A 16,338-nucleotide genomic window follows, 5' to 3' on the forward strand; every position below is an offset into this window, starting at 1 on the left:
TCTTTGTTTCCGGTTTTATTTAAGTCATGTTCAGTGTCAGAGTTCCAGTGTCAAACGTGTCAGTTGAGCAAACAATGTAAAACAACTTTTCACTCAAATAATAAAAGATCAAGTGTTCCTTTTCATGTTGTGTATTCTGATATGAGGGCCTACTACTATAATCTCTGAGGGCGGATACAAGTACTTTATCACATTGATCGATGACTTCTCTCGCTATACATGGGTATTCCCTATGCGTAGTAGAGAGGAAGTTCCAAAGATTGTGAAAGACTTCCAGAGGATGGTATTTACGCAATTCCATGTTGAAATACAGATCTTCCAATCAGACAATGCAAAAGAATATTTCTATGGTGAGCTCAATGAGTTATTTGCCTTCCACGGATCTATTCATAGGAGTTCATGCACAAGAACACCACAACAAAATGGTGTTGCAAAAAGAAAAAACAGACACCTCCTTGAGGTAGCTCGTGGGATGATGTTACACATGAATGTTCCAAAAAGGTTTTGGATGGATGCTATACTTGCAGCTGCTTATGTCATCAATTGTATGCCCTCCAGAGTGCTGAACTATATGGCCCCTCATCAGTTGTTCCCTCAGTCCCCTTTATTCTCCATTCCCATGAGAGTTTTTGGTTGTCGTGCCTTTGTCCATGATTTGTCTCCGTCTCAAGGTAAGTTAGACCCACGGTCCATTCCTTGTATCTTTCTGGGGTATCCCTCCTCTCAAAAAGGGTATCGATGCTTTGATCCCGTTAGTCATAAGTTTTTTGTGTCCATGGATGTGTCCTTCTTTGAGTCTGAACCATTCTTCCCTACTTCTCCTTAGGGGGAGAGTAGTAGTGTGGAAGAGGAGAAGCAGGTGCAGGTCCGCCAAGTCTCTCTTCCTTCTATTCCGGACCTTGCTCCCTTTCGTGTCTTCCAACATACACGCCGTAGAGATCAGCAATGTGATAGAGATGTGGAGCAGCCAAACATTGAGCAACCGACACTGTTAGACTCCTAGGAGGTAAGTCCGAACCCTATTGCACCTACTGATACTCCTACTCCTACTGTGAATGACCTTGATATTCCTATTGCTCAAAGAAAAAGAGTCAGGTCATGCACTACCAAACACCCCACTACCTAATATGTCTCCTATGATCACATTTCCCCCTCATACCGAGCCTTTTTATCTGCAGTTGATTGCATCCATGTTCCCAGAAATGTTGCAAAAGCCTTAAAATGCCCTGAATGGACAAATGCTATGAAGGAAGAGATTAATGCCCTTCATAAAAATCAAACTTGGGAATTGGTGGATCTCCCAAGGGGGAAAGACCCAATGGGGTGTAAGTGGGTGTTTACAGTTAAACACAAGATAGAGGGACAGTTGAAAGGTACAAAGAAAGATTAGTAGCCAAAGGGTACACTCAAGTTTACGGGGTTGACTATGATGAGACTTTTGCTCCAATAGCTAAGATGAACTCAATTAGGGTCCTCCTATCATTAGCTGCTAACCTTGACTGGGAATTGCATCAACTGGACATAAATGTTTTTTTTTAATGGTGACCTAGAGGAGGAAGTATACATGGTTCAACCCCCTGGATTTTGTGCCAAGGGAAGTGAAAATAAGGTGTGCAAGCTGAGAAAGTCTCTCTATGATTTAAAACAATCTCCCAGAGCTTGGTTCAGTAAGTTTCACATGGCAGTTTAGCAGGTAGGCTTCAAGCAATGTCAGTCTGATCACACACTCTTTGTGAAGAGATGTCAGGAACAGGTTGTTGTATTGATAGTGTATGTGGATGATATCATCATTACAAGAAATTGGAGTTCAGAAATACAAAAATTGAAACAATTCCTTGCATCTAAATTTGAAGTGAAAGATTTAGGTCCCTTGAAGTATGTCCTTAGAATTGAAGTCGCCCGCTCAGAAAGGGGTATCTTCATTTCTCAAAGGAAATACACCATTGATCCATTACAAGACACAGGCAAATTAGGTGCAAGGCCAGCAGATACTCCCATGGATGTTGATCACAAGTTGGGTGATTGTGATTGTGAACCTCTGAAAGATGTGAAACAGTTCCAAAGGTTTGTGGGAAAGTTGATTTATTTGTCCATGACCCGCCCAGACATTGTCTATTCAGTTGGGGTTCTAAGCCAATTCATGCACTCTCCTAAGAAACCACACATGGAGGCAGCAGAAAGAGTTCTTAGATACTTAAAAATGTATCCTGAAACAAATCTACTATTCAGTAAACATAATCACCTAAAGATGGAAGTCTTTATAGATGTTGATTGGGCAAGTGCTATGGATAATAGAAAGTCCACAAGTGGGTATTGCACATTTGTGAGAGGAAACCTAGTGACCTAGAAAAGCAAGAAACAAAGTGTGGTAGCAATGTCAAGTGCTGAAGCTGAATATAGAGCTATGGCACATGGGGTGGCTGAAGTCCTTTGGCTAAAAAATCTTCTAGTGGAGCTTAGAGTTGTTGTTCATAATCCTATGTCTCTTTACTGTGACAAGAAGGCAGCCATAAACATCACCAACAACCCTATCCTACATGACAGAACCAAGCACATTGAAGTGGACAAACACTTCATAAGGGAAAAATTGGAAAAATTGATATTTGCATCCCTTATGTCAACTCCAAGGAACAACTCGCTGATGTCCTCACAAAAGGACTTTCATACTCACGGCACAATGAGTTATGTGACAAGCTAGGCATGATATACATATTCAGCCCAACTTGAGGGGGAGTGTTGTGAGGTTATTTAATTGTTATTTTACAGTTGTTGTTAGTGTGCTGTCAGCCAGTTAGTTTCTTTCTTTCTTATTAGTTTGTTATTAAGTTAATATAAATAACTAAACTGGCGGCAACCAGAATAGTTTTTTGTGTCTCTCAATCATATCTTCCTCTTCTCCTCTTTTCCCTCTTCTCTTCTCTTCTCTTTCTCTCTCTCTCGTCTCTCTCTCTCCATGAATGATTACAACAATATTTAAGAAAAGTATGCAAATCAGAGCCTAATATCAGGATCATTTTTTTCCTTTTATCAATAACTTGAAGATTTCATTAATTATGCAAGAAGCCATATTTTTCTGATCCCCACTTGAAGCTTCACTTAAGAAACTGGGATCATTCAATATCAGCAAAGAACTCTGAACCATAATTCATCAATACAGTTTTTGCATGACATTTTCAGAGAATCATTTTGGAATACAGTTAACATTTGTTTAGGATAGAAAACAAAATAACAAGCTACATAAAGGTCTAGACAATGTAATAAACAAGCATACATTCACTTGATTGTATTTTACTCTTAAAATCCAAACTAGAAATCATGGCAGGTCAATTAACCTGATTAGACTGATGACCAAGTGAACAGAAGTGATCAATTGATCAGCACTCTGACACAAAAATAAAATGGACCAGGTGACAGTGCCAATTAGGCTTGGCTTATGGATTATACAACTAGACAAATTGGATTGATTGACCAATTTACTAGTTCAATGTATCAGTCTCGGATCAGATCAAGCTTTTAGGGGGCATGTTAAAGTATAAAGCAATCCAAATTCCAAAATTTTGTTATCCATACTGGCATAGATGTACCGAGGTTTATCTTACCTTCAATGGATCCAATTGATGACAAAATATTGGTTCTAGAGGCATGTGAAGTAGCTGTGATTTCAGACGGTGAGAATCCATCATTGACCTCATACGAAAGCAAAGCACATACATAATAGCCTGTGACAGAAAGGAACAGATAAACCCTCAGTTTGCATCGATGTATTCATGTCCAAATGATGGAATTCTAACCTAACACTCATGAACTATAGATGCATGGGCTTGTAGACCAACCTTCATTGGCTACTTGGTTGGCAACAAAGAAACAACATTAGTCATTAAAATCATATAATGATATATTTTCTTCTTTAAAAAAAAGGCAGCATAGCTTTGAAATCATTAGGTCACTCTACAATGGACCACATCCCTAAAATCATATAATACTATGGCAATCTGGAAAAGAGAAAGGCCTAAGTCTGTTCCTTGAGGTATGATTGTCCATTTGGTTTTGGTTACTAATGTGTCTTCTGTGCTTGTAACAGATACTCCAGCATCCCAAGCGGAAGTTCCAGTCACGGGGAAGAGAAGAGAGATTAGCAGTCCTGAGAATGAACTGAGAAAGGAAGGAGTGGCCCCTTGAGAGAGACAAGAGGAGGAATTAGAGAGAATATGGGAGATGATATGTGAGTTGTTGGAGTACAAAGTAAAGGAGGAGTTAGATCAAAGGGAGAGAGCAGAAATTTCTCAAAAGAAGGACTACCACAGAAGTCCTAAGTTGGGGGGAGGGGAGGCAAAAACAAATGCATCATCTAGGAAGGCCAAGGGTAATAATAAAAGGAAAAAGAAAAAGAGATCAGAAGTGGAGAGGTTGATTTCAGATATTGAGGGTGACATTGAATTTAGTGGGAGAGGAGAAAGAAGAAAGATTCTGCTGTAAGGTGGAATTTTTTGGGAAGGATTTTTTTGAAAAGAAGTGTTCAATGAAAATCATCAGTTGGAATGTGAGAGGACTGGGAAGCGAAAGAAAAAGAAGGGCCATCAAAGACTTACTAAGAAGAGAGAAACCGGACATAGTGTTGATACAGGAGACCAAGTTGGCAGAAATGGATAAAAGGTGGGTGAGAAGTGTATGGAGATCAAGAGGAGTTTGTTGGACATTGGCCCCTTCCTGGGGAGCCTCTGGAGGTCTAGTAACATTATGGAGGGAAGATGTGGTAGAATTAGTAGAGGAGCTAATAGGGAGATTCTCTGTGTCTGTAAAGGTCAGGAATGTGGGGGATGGATTTACTTGGGTTCTAACCAATGTCTATGGGCCAAACACTTATAGAGAGAGGAATGAGATGTTGGAAGAGTTGTATGGAATACAAGGCTTATGGGAGGGTCCTTGGTGCCTTGGGGGGATTTCAATGTAATTAGGTTCTGTAATGAAACTAATAACCCCCAAAGAACAGTTACTACCAGCATGAGAAAGTTCAATGAATTTATTAGTGACTGTGGCATAAAGGAATTACCTCTCTTACAAGCCAACTTTACTTGGTCTAATTTCCAAGAAAACCCTCTTTGTTCGAAATTAGATAGATTCCTCTTTAATGAAAATTGGGAGAGTCATTGGAGAAACTTGATGGCTAGAGCATTACCCAGAGTCACTTCTGATCACTGCCCTATTCAGCTAAGCCCTGAAACAATAACCTCTGGTCCACGGCCTTTTAGATTTGAGAATATGTGGCTGACTCACCCGGACTTTGTGCATCTGATTGGGGAGTGGTAGAGAGAAGAGTTAAGAGGGGTGAAATGGAAGGGAGTGAGATTCCACAAAAAGCTGAAAAGGTTGAGATCCAAAATTAAGGAGTGGAACAGGGAACATTTTGGAAGAGTAGAGGAGCAAAAAATTAGTTTATTGTCTAGGATTGAGGAATTAGATTCCAAAGAAGCCCAAAGGATGATGAGTGAGCAAGAAAGGGTGATAAGAAGAAACCTAAAGAAGGATTTGAAAGAGACCCTTTTAAGAGAGGAAATTTCATGGAGGCAAAAGTCAAGACATAAATGGATTAAGGAAGGGGATGGGAACACAAAATTTTTCCATGCGTTGGCCAATGGGAGGAGAAGAAAAAATTTTGAGGCCAAGTTAGAGGTGAATGGGGAGGAAGTAACAAATCAAGATGAGATAGCAATGTTGTTTGTGGATCACTTCAAATCAACCTATAGGAAACAATTGAATAATAGGCCAACATTGGAAGATTTGGATTGGACTAGGATAACAGAAGAACAAGAAAATTGGTTAGAAAGGGATTTCAGTGAAGAAGAGATAGACATGCAGTGTTTTCAATGGATAGATCCAAAGCACCTGGTCCAGATGGCTTCACAATGGCTTTTTATCAGGATTATTGGGATGTGGTTAAAGATGATCTTGTTGGAATATTTTAGGAATTTGCAGATAAAAAAAGGTAAGCCCTAGAGTTAATGCAACCTTCTTAGTCCTTATCCCAAAGAAAATAGATGCAAAGCACCCTAAGGATTATAGGCCGATTAGTTTGGTGACAAGCATCTATAAAATCTTGGCCAAAGTGTTGTCCATGAGAATCCGAATAGTACTACAATTCATCATCAGTCAAGCACAAGGTGCATTCGTGCAAGGAAGGCAAATAATAGATCAGATCCTTATAGCAAATGAGTTTGTGGAGGACATGAGAAAGTCGGGAAGCCAAGGTTTTGCATGTAAGCTAGACTTAGAGAAAGCTTATGATCTTGTGGATAGGAGTTTTTTACTAGAGATCATTGGGTGTTGTGGCTTTGGAGATAGATGGTGCAACTAGGTAAAGGGATGTATTAGTTCCTGCCATTACTCAGTCTTTGGTCAATGGGATGGCCAGAGATTTTTTTCCCAGCCTGTAGAGGCCTTAGACAAGGTGACCCACTCTCCCCGTTTCTTTTCACCTTAGAGGCAGATGCTTTCAGTAGATTAATCTCTAAGGCAGATAGGGAACAGAAGGTGAGTGGTTGGAGGATAGGAAGGAATAATGTTCGGGTAACCCATCTACAATTTGCTGATGATATCATAATATTTTGTGAAGGGGGTGACAGGCAAGAAGTGAGGAACCTTAGAGCATTGTTACAGCAGTTTGAGAAGGCTTCCAATTTGAAGATAAACATGGATAAGAGTTGTGTGGTAGGAGTCAATATGGATGAGGAGAGTATTCAGTCTGTGGCAGATTGTCTAGGTTGTCTTGTCTCTTCGTGGCCCTTGCAGTACCTAGGTCTCCCTCTAGGGGCTAATCCAAAAGAGAGTAGTTTTTGGAACCCAGTTTTGGAAAAGTTTGAGAAAAGATTAGCTGCTTGGAAAATGAACTATCTCTATAGGGGGTAGAGTGACTATTGAGACCCACCCTAGCGAACCTACCGATCTATTTCTTATCTGTTTTTAGGATTCCTAATAGGGAGGCTAAGAAGTTGGAGAGATTAATGAGAAATTTTCTTTGGGAGCCAGAGGAGAAAAAGAAAGATCATTTAATTAATTGGGAAATAGTATGTAGGAGCAAAGAGGAAGGTAGACTGGGGTTAGGAAGGTTAAATCTCAAGAATAAAGCCCTCTTAGGAAAATGGTTGTGGAGATGGCGTAGAGAAAGGGAGAGGTTATGGCATGAAGTGATAGCGAGTATACATGGCAGACTGGAAAATGGATGGGATGCGGGTGTATCACGGCAAGCAACATTGGCATCTCCTTGGAAAGCAATCCAGAGTATCCTCCCTCAATTTCTCAACCCTGTAAGGTATGATGTCAACTCTGGTAACTCTGTTTTATTTTGGGAAGACACTTGGGTGGGTTTTGTTGCTTTAAAGGACCAATTTCCGTCCCTTTATTCTATTTCCCTTTACAAGGAAAAAGTTGTCTCTCATTTTCTCCCTTCTCCTTTTTCACCCTCATCCTTAAGTTGGGACCTTGGCTTTCGGAGAGGGTTGAGGGATGATGAACTTAACAGTGTTTCAGACCTGTTGTCTCTGCTTGGCAATGTCTTTTTGGACCCTCTTAGTGTGGATGTGAGATTATGGTCCCCTCATCCAAAAGGTTACTTTTCTTGTGCATCCTTTTTCAAGGCTCTTTGCTCTTCCTTGAGTAAGTGGGGTTTTCCAACTAAGGAGATTTGGTCTAGACCTGTTCCACCTAAAGTTGTTATTTTCTGCTGGGAGGTGTTTTATAGAATAGAAAGATTAATACCTTGGATTTCTTGCAGAGGAAAAGGCCTTTCATGTGTTTATCCCCTAACTGGTGTGTACTTTGCAAGGCTAGTGGTGAGGATTGCTCCCACCTACTTGTATCTTGTTCCTTTTCTAGAGCTATTTGGAGTTGGATTTCCTCTTTATTTGGGTATAGGTGGAATCTGTCCACAGACTTAAGCCAATTGTTCGATCCCTCCTTTTTTGTGTGGCCTACAAAAAAAAGGAAAATTGATGTGGAGATGTATTAGAGCAGCTGCATTGTGGACAATTTGGGAAGAAAGGAACGCAAGGATTTCCAAAGAAAAAGAAAGAAGCATTCAGGCCGTTGAGGATTGTATATTGACTAGGGTCATTCACTGGTTGAGAACTTTGGACTTCTTTCATACCTTTTCCTTTGATGATATTTGGAGAAACTGGGTAGTGGTGGCTAACAGCCATACAAGGAAGGACAGGGAAATTGTAGTGTGGACCCATCCGCCTGAAGGATGGGTAAAGTTGAACTTTGATGGCAGCAGCCAAGGAAACCCAGGCCCATCGGGGATAGAAGGGGTGCTGAGAGACATGGAGAGCAACATATTAGCCTTGTTCTCAGGCCCCGTGGGAATAGGAGACTCTAATAGAGCTGAGATTTTAGCGGCGGTACAAGGTATTCAGATTGCAGAACAATTAGGGGTTCAGCACTTGGTAGTTGAAGGATACTCTCAAATTGTGGTGGGATGGTTGAAAGACCCAGCTTCAGCCATGTGGCAACACAGAGATTTATTAAGGAGAGTAAACTGGCTTACAAGAAATATGACTGTTACCTCTCTATGGGTGGGAAGATCAGCAAACACCTTAGCGGATGGGTTAGCTAAGCAGGGGGCTACAAGGGAGAAGCTATTTTGGGCTGCTTTGTAATTTTATTTATGGTTAATTCTGTTTTATTTTGATGTAATACTTTTCTGAAGAGGTAACAGCTCGTGCCTCTTCAGTGGTGTTTCTTCTGATTTAATAAATTTCTTCATTCATCAAAAACAAAAAAATCTGGAAAAGAGCCAACATTGCCATTTCAAAGCAATAGAAGTAAATCACTCAAATAGTTCATTGGAATGGTGTGGACTCTGCCCAGGAATATCTACCAAGCAGAATTGCCCAAACATGCAACAGCCTAGATCAATAACACCTAAAATATGACCATCCGAGAGTTAAGGGAGGACCTGGAAGGCAGTGGAGAAATACATGGTAAATAGTAGATTAATGAAATATTAAAAAAAAAAACTTACAAATAGAACAATTCATTGATGAAAGAGTAAAACAGAAACAGGATTTTATACCATCCAACTAGACATCAATGGGCTACGAAAAATATGTTATTGGAGAGAGAAATCTACCAATTTGACAAAATCGAAAATAACAGACAATACAATCATGCATTACTGGGCTGTTGCGGTGTCTCTTTTTATCTCAAAATCCTTGAAAATACAATTGTTTAGAACCGAAGTCTGTCACTTGTACTGCATAGTTAGATTAAAACATACCTGGCATCCAGAATAAAACACTCTATGAGCTTCCAGATTTATAGTTTTCTCTTCTCCATTCTGAACATGGCAATATTCGAGGCACCAATCCACTAGTCTGAGAGAAAGTGAATGAAAGAATGAATCGAATCAATAATATTTGCTTTCAACACATCAGAATGATGTTTTAATAAAAAGAAACAAAAATGATACAAGACCTCTTCAATGTGCTGGCAATCAAGGAGAGTGGCAAAAACTTCCCACGGGATAAATAACTAGCAAGGTAAGCAACAGCACTCATCCTGTAATCAAAACAAAAGAAAAGAAAAGAAATTGAGAAAGACAAATGAACTCTCAAAACATTACAAATGAATTGTGGAATCATTTGAGAACCTCCATCACAAAGTATAACAGTAATAAGAATTCGGTTATGCATATGCAATACAAGACCAAGCAATTGTAGCATTTAGTAAAGCAACTACACAAGCCTATTGAAATCAAGTTCCAAGTTACCCCATCCATCTCTGACTTTTACATATGTTAAAAGCAAATTCTAATTTACCTTGTAAGTGCGGGATGGGTTCTGCATACAAAAATATCAGCAAGAAAAACTGCAAATCTCTCACCACAATGTTCAGGATCCAGCGAGCAGGCATAGAACATTACAAACTGCAGTAAGAAGGTAACCATGTCTATGTATTAGATTGGAAGTTACCCTAACTAGTGCATGCTTCAAATGCTAGCTCAGAAAAGAGAAGCCATTCAAGATGACAATAACTTTTTAAAGTATACCATAAGGAGTATATGAAACAAATATGGAAAATCAAAAATCCTTGTAATTCCCTTTTTTTCTTTTCTATTTTATGAATTTTTCTACACTATCAAAAAATCATGAACATTAACAAACAAGCTGAAGTTCAGCAAGAATTACTTGGGAAAACTTCGACTTGTATGCATTGAGGACGGTTACCCAAAAAGACTGAAGAAGTGTTTCGAACACCTAACTCAGTAAAAAGCATAGACAGATCAGAAGGCCAAATGTCAAGGATAAAAATGTCTTTATTGAAGAAATACCAATGATAAAAATACACTATTGGTATTACTATTACCTTTGTCAGACGTTCGCCATCAGCACATGATTTAAGATGTTCACATATGAGTACCATCAAACTATCTAATTTGTCAGCAACTGCATTGGTCCCCAAAATCTGACTGCCAGCAGTTCCTCTTGGGTGCTGAAGAAAAACCCCCATTATATTGGTATTTGCTAATAAATATTCTAAATAAACACATCCATGCTGGAGTCCCTAATTTTCACACTGAGTACTTGCACCAGGAGAGACCTGGAAGAAGCTATCAAACCTGACTCTATAAGACACTTCGCACAGAAAAAGGGTGACTGGGGTTCACTTAAATAGAAACAAGAAAATGTCCAAGAACAAGGGCTCCTAAACTTACAAAACCAATGCATATGCGCAAAATGTAAATGCATGAAGAAACCATACCTCAAAACCATCTATCTCTGCATGGTCTATAATATCATCCACATCTTCTAGTTCCATGTCAAAGATCCCTTTACCAGAGTCTTCATGTATAATGTCATCCCAAGATATCTCCACCTAGAAATCCAAATGGAAAAGATAAATAAATATATTGAAGAAAACAGTTACATATCCATCTTGTACCCAGTATAGCAATATTTTTTTAGTCTAGGAAAAAGGGGTGGTCATCTTTAAATTTTATTGCCCAATATCAAAAGGTAAACCTGGTATAGTGATAGAAAATTCAAGTACTCACATCTAAATCTATAAGCCTGTCCACCAATGCCATTAGCATTGTGCTCCCAACAAGCTCTCCAAGTGCACTGCTCTCCAGCAGCAACATGCTCTCCACATATATCACAATCAACTACATGATCAAGTAGATATATATTAACTTATTGATTTACAACAACATTCTAACTAAAAAGAATTGCTAAAGAAAATAAAATAAGTAGTCTTAGTTCCATGATATAAAGCATTGAACTTCATATAAGTAACAAAGAGGATACTCATATTGTGGTAACTTGGGTACTCTACAATTTATTTACTGAAGCAGCACTAATAATATAGAACATATTACAACGAAGCCATGCAAAAAGTGGCTTTTAAAACAAAGATATATGCTTGTAAATAAAGGGAAAATGAAAGAAAAACCACCAAACAAGGAAATTTTATCTTAAAGTTCAGGGGGTCTCATTGTCAATTTTAAGCCAAGCAATATAAATATATGGAATTTTCCTATGCTAAAAATGATAGTTGTACATCAGATATATGTCCCCAGTAGGTTGAGACAACTTGTTCCAAATATCAAAAACAAAATCTGATTCGAGTAAATTATGAAAAAAATTAAGGGACATTGTGTTACAAATAACTAGTAATTCTTAATGATACAAATAAAAAAATAAGCAGTGACAGGAGATAAATATCGTCAATATTTAACATGAAAATAGAACTTTGGACATTGTGACAATATTATCCTAAGGCCAACGTATATTTTTAATTTACTTCTAGATCAATGACATGACCCCTACTTAACAACAGAATAAATGTGTATATCTTTGAGCAAAGTGTGCATGACCACCCTATGCTAAAATGGAATTCAGATCAGTATCAGCAACACAACATATGCTTAAGGCCATGAACAAAGCAACGTTCCCAACCCAGGACTCAGCAACATAAACTAATTACATAAACATACAAAACACAAATACAAAGTATGCATTACATGGACAAATGTTAATACAGGTAAAGTAGATGCATAGTTTGATTAATTCTAATAAACAACAACTTTCTATTAGTCCCAACAGGGAGATGGAAAATCATGCAAACAGTAACAATGAAAATCTTATGGTTTAGGACTCACAGCTTCCTTGTCAAACATGTGTGGCATTCTCTGGAGAATTATAGGAGTTAACCTCATGGGGGCAAGAGGCACCAAATCAGCTATGTGGCTTAAAGCCGAATGCACCCGATCAAGAACTTCATGTTTTCTTGCAAGACCACGAGGATGACCAAGTAAATCTAAGTAAGATTTGGGTGGCATGAAGTTTCTAACAAGCATGTCCAAACATGAATCAACAAACTTTCCATTGGAAGCAGCCTGAAATTTTATGATAGTAAATAATCATCATAACAAACAAACCAGAAAAATATCATCATAACAATCCCAATCAACTATTTTAGCTTGAGCATACTAAATCAAAAGCTACATACCAAAGATATAATTAGTTCAACTAATGCATCCATTACATCAGGTCCATAGTTCCACATACTCATCCCAAAAATCTGAAATATAACTGAAAGTGAGAAAGCATTCATGAATAGTTACAAATATAAAAATACATATATAAATATGCATGTACACACTTACAGATGAGAGAAGAGATTCATGGTGAATGATGTCAATGTAAGAGATAGATCCTGATAATGCCTTTAAACTTGTCTGGAATACACATGTGGGGAAAACATGGCAATAGTAATCAGATCTTTAGTGATAAATAAAATACAAGATAAATCAATTGCATTATCAGCTAGGACGCGTCAAGCAAAACATATGAAACCCAAAAAATAACCTACCACAAGCATTGCCACCTCATCAGGAGCAAGACGTCCAGTATAGTGCATAACCGCAATCAACTGGTTATAACGGTCACTATCACCCTATAACAGTAAATCAGCTATTAAGGAAATTGAAAAACCATTAGCCCACTGATATGCTTATCACAAATTCATCAAGAAACATATAGATTACCAAGAAAATAAATTACTTAGATTGCATGTATCATATTAATTGCTATTGTAATTTCCTAGATCATAACCTCAGTACAAGTTGACAAATAGCATAGCAATGGCTTTACTTTGCAGAGTCTTCAAGATAAAAGATGAATCATTTAGAGGAAGTGATGTGATATATTGAATAAAACCTTTAAAGAGAACATGCCACACAAGTAGATAAGAAAGAAGTAAAATAGAAACAAGAATACAAAAAATAGAAAATAAGATATCCACTATTTATACGTCAATATGTGCATGTTTTTGTGTCTGTGTCTACATCAAAATCACATCCCATTCTCATTCATGTGGCTTCAAAGGACAAATGACAACCAACCCTTGAGCTAACCATAAGCCATGCAATTCAATATAAAAATATCCAAAAAGATTTTGATTATGCATATAAAGAAAATCCTACAACCCAATGAACAACTTGCAAAATTTTCCTTCCCTTTTGTATTTTGCTGAAGACTTACATGAAGAATAATAATTGGCAATTAAGCGCTTAAAACCACACTTCTCCTGTTATATTTCTTTCACACCGGTAGCTCATTATCGACCACCCAACAATATTGACAGTATTAACATCACATAAGCAAAGTTTATGTAGTATGAGAAGTGATTATAATCAAAAGCCTAATAACAATATGGTTCAGCTTAATTACCTAAGAATAAAAAATTCAGGTACCAAAGAATCACAACCAATTTAAGTGACCATGTAAGACTGATCAAATAAGAGAAAAGATAACTATGAATGAAAACATAGATTTGGGGTTTCCCAGTTTAGTCAACCCTTGTTATGGAGAAATGGCTCAACAATTGTGAAATGGTGGGTAATCAAAGCTCAAGCTTTGCTACCAAAGAGGGAAATGTTAAAAATAAATAAATAAGAAGTGTCAAGTATGTATAATCTAAGCTACTTACTTGAGATACTGATTTTAGGGCATCACGGACATGGTAGACCAGCTCTGAATCGCTAACATCAATATCTGCCATTTCATAGAATCCAGGTCTTTCGGTTGCCAATTCCACACCCATAGTCTCCAATCTAGGTGCAGAGCCTGTTGGGGATTTTGATCTTCTGCCAGCTGATCGAGTGGAGAGAAACAAGTAGATGCAATCACATTACAAAGAAAAAAAGCACATAAAATATCAAAGAGTGAACCTTACTTGCATCAGATAGACTTTTCGAGCAAGAAAGAGAGTATTTAGAATCAAATTTACGTAGCCCAACTATAATTACAAAGAAAAAGAAAAACAAAGCACTCTAAGGGTTAAAATTTTGAACCATTTACCAGAAAAAGGGTTAAAATTTTGAACTTTTATTTTACTTTTAATAGGCAACTTTAACTTTTAAATATTTATAATTAATAAGACAAGTTAAAATAAAAACAAGAAGCCAATAGACTGAATGAGTCAAATTGGGTGATTTCTGGTATTTTCTTGTGTACAAGTAACATCATCATCTAATCCTTGTCAGTTGTCACAACCATACAGGATCAGCTACTCTTGGGTACATGTATACCATGAGAATTTCCCAAAACACAAGCTCATGAACGATTCTTCAAACACATACCAATCAAAAAAATAAATAAATATAAACCCTTACAGCAGTTTCTCTCGAGAATTAAAAGATAGTGGAAGAAGCTAACTCAAAGTAAAAACAGTCAAGTAAAAGATAACCCATCAAGAGACTAGAAGAGATGGAAGTAGTACATGCCACCTATGATCTAGAATTCCAAATCCACAAAAAAGGGTAACGAAGTATGGGAACAAGACTAGAAGTCATGCCGTCTGCTAACTTCTACTTCTATTTCTGAAGGTCACCATCAGGACTCGGGCGTTGGTTGCTGCAGCTGTTGCCCTTTGTCCTCTGCTCGCTGTTGGATATTGAGATGTAGAAGCTGTTACTGGGCTGTCATTCTATTCTAAGAGGTTGAGTATCAGAGAATGAAGTTGCCAGGTTATTGTGGAGACTTGAAAATTCCGACTACTGTACATTATCCACTGGAATGGAAAAAGAAAAAGAGATTGAATGGAAAATCGGGTTTCTCTCTCTTCCACAAGGAAATGTTATATAGTAGTGTTAAGTTTAACCTCTAGACAAGATAACAACATTACGAGTATACCATAAAATTTTAGATTAGCAATTATAATGGCATAATACAATTTTTAATTTTTAATTTACAATAATAAATTGACAACATATACAAACACAAATTCACAATTTTTTAATTCAAACAATTTTAGCAATCACAAACTCACAATATATTCAAGCAATTTTTAATTCAACGAGGCATTCTACGACTGCTGCTTCAAGACCCATTTGATTGCTTAATCTATAACAAGAGACTCCAAGAAATACGAGCACTTCTTTCTCTATGATCTACCGTTTTATTCTTGTAGACTACAAGACTAATGTAATTTGGAGATGAATGTAAAAAAGAAATTACCTAGGAGACAGGAAGAACAGGAGGGGCTCTCAACTAAAAGTAGGATAAGGAATGCCCGCCGAATTACAGCTAACGCTGAGATAAACTGGTGTGCTTTCTTTCAAAGATGTTGAGACCACAGTATCGATTAGTTCATGTGCATCTTCCAAGTTCCAAGTTATTGAGCACCGCCTAGATGTCACAAAGACCCATCCACCATAAGCCATCAAAATCAAATTAAACATGCTACAGACGCTGAACAGGGTCCGCGTACCTGTTATAAACCCCCCCTTCTGTCTAAAAAAAAGAAGGGCGTAACCGAATATGACAGAGAAATAGGTGAAAAAAGGGAGTTACAGACGCTGGTTTTTCAGTCCTTCTTCCTAGTTCGGACACACGAACAGGACTTCTTCAACAAAATAGGGGCTGCAACCGCTGTTTTAACCGATGAGGAGATTTAGTCGGTGGTGAAGTCGCAAGGTCCTGGGTTTGGCAATGGAGATTGAAGGGAAGAAGAAGCAACAGCAGCAGCGGCAGAAGGGAGGGAAAGCTAGGGTTTTTAGTCATGCAAACCTTTACAAGGTGCCAACTGGCCACTTGGTAAGGTCTCCTGCTGGTGATAGAGGAGACTTGGGATCGAATCCCGCCTTTGATCAAGTTTCTGTAGCAGTAGGTCAGTAGCACCATTGCATGGATTCGTGTAAAAGTCGCCTTTGGTCCAAGGAATATTTTGGTGGGAATTGATGGAATGAGAAAAAGGAAAACGGGTGGAAACTTTTTACATTTTATTATTTTATATTATATTTTACTAATTATTTTTTAATAATTAATATTTCTTAATTAA

The 16,338-nt window shown here is 37.9% G+C and overlaps 1 protein-coding gene across 5 annotated transcripts in view; it reads right to left on the minus strand.

The window, feature by feature from the left end:
• The window catches only part of LOC104608522 (uncharacterized), a 30,785-nt gene extending 14,739 nt beyond the window's left edge, over nt 1–16,046 (minus strand). The window contains exons 1-15 of one of the 5 annotated variants that reach the window (XM_010274551.3): nt 15,769–16,038; nt 15,516–15,686; nt 13,987–14,150; nt 12,868–12,951; nt 12,662–12,733; nt 12,505–12,576; nt 12,155–12,391; nt 11,048–11,158; nt 10,756–10,869; nt 10,360–10,485; nt 10,182–10,250; nt 9,813–9,919; nt 9,469–9,552; nt 9,272–9,368; nt 3,600–3,719 (exon numbers count right to left, since the gene is read on the minus strand). In XM_010274551.3, the coding sequence (XP_010272853.1) occupies nt 3,600–3,719; nt 9,272–9,368; nt 9,469–9,552; nt 9,813–9,919; nt 10,182–10,250; nt 10,360–10,485; nt 10,756–10,869; nt 11,048–11,158; nt 12,155–12,391; nt 12,505–12,576; nt 12,662–12,733; nt 12,868–12,951; nt 13,987–14,100 (1,407 nt within the window). In that variant the 5' untranslated portion in view covers nt 14,101–14,150; nt 15,516–15,686; nt 15,769–16,038. Of the gene's footprint in view, nt 1–3,599; nt 3,720–9,271; nt 9,369–9,468; nt 9,553–9,812; nt 9,920–10,181; nt 10,251–10,359; nt 10,486–10,755; nt 10,870–11,047; nt 11,159–12,154; nt 12,392–12,504; nt 12,577–12,661; nt 12,734–12,867; nt 12,969–13,986; nt 14,151–15,515 lie in introns of all 5 variants that reach the window. The other 4 variants (XM_088887099.1, XM_019199636.2, XM_088887097.1 and 1 more) reach the window with 4 other exon arrangements.
• Between the last annotated feature and the right edge of the window lie 292 nt (nt 16,047–16,338).

The sequence above is a fragment of the Nelumbo nucifera genome, chromosome 5 (assembly GCF_055504915.1).
Source record: "Nelumbo nucifera cultivar China Antique chromosome 5, China Antique-T2T, whole genome shotgun sequence".
NCBI lineage: Eukaryota > Viridiplantae > Streptophyta > Magnoliopsida > Proteales > Nelumbonaceae > Nelumbo > Nelumbo nucifera.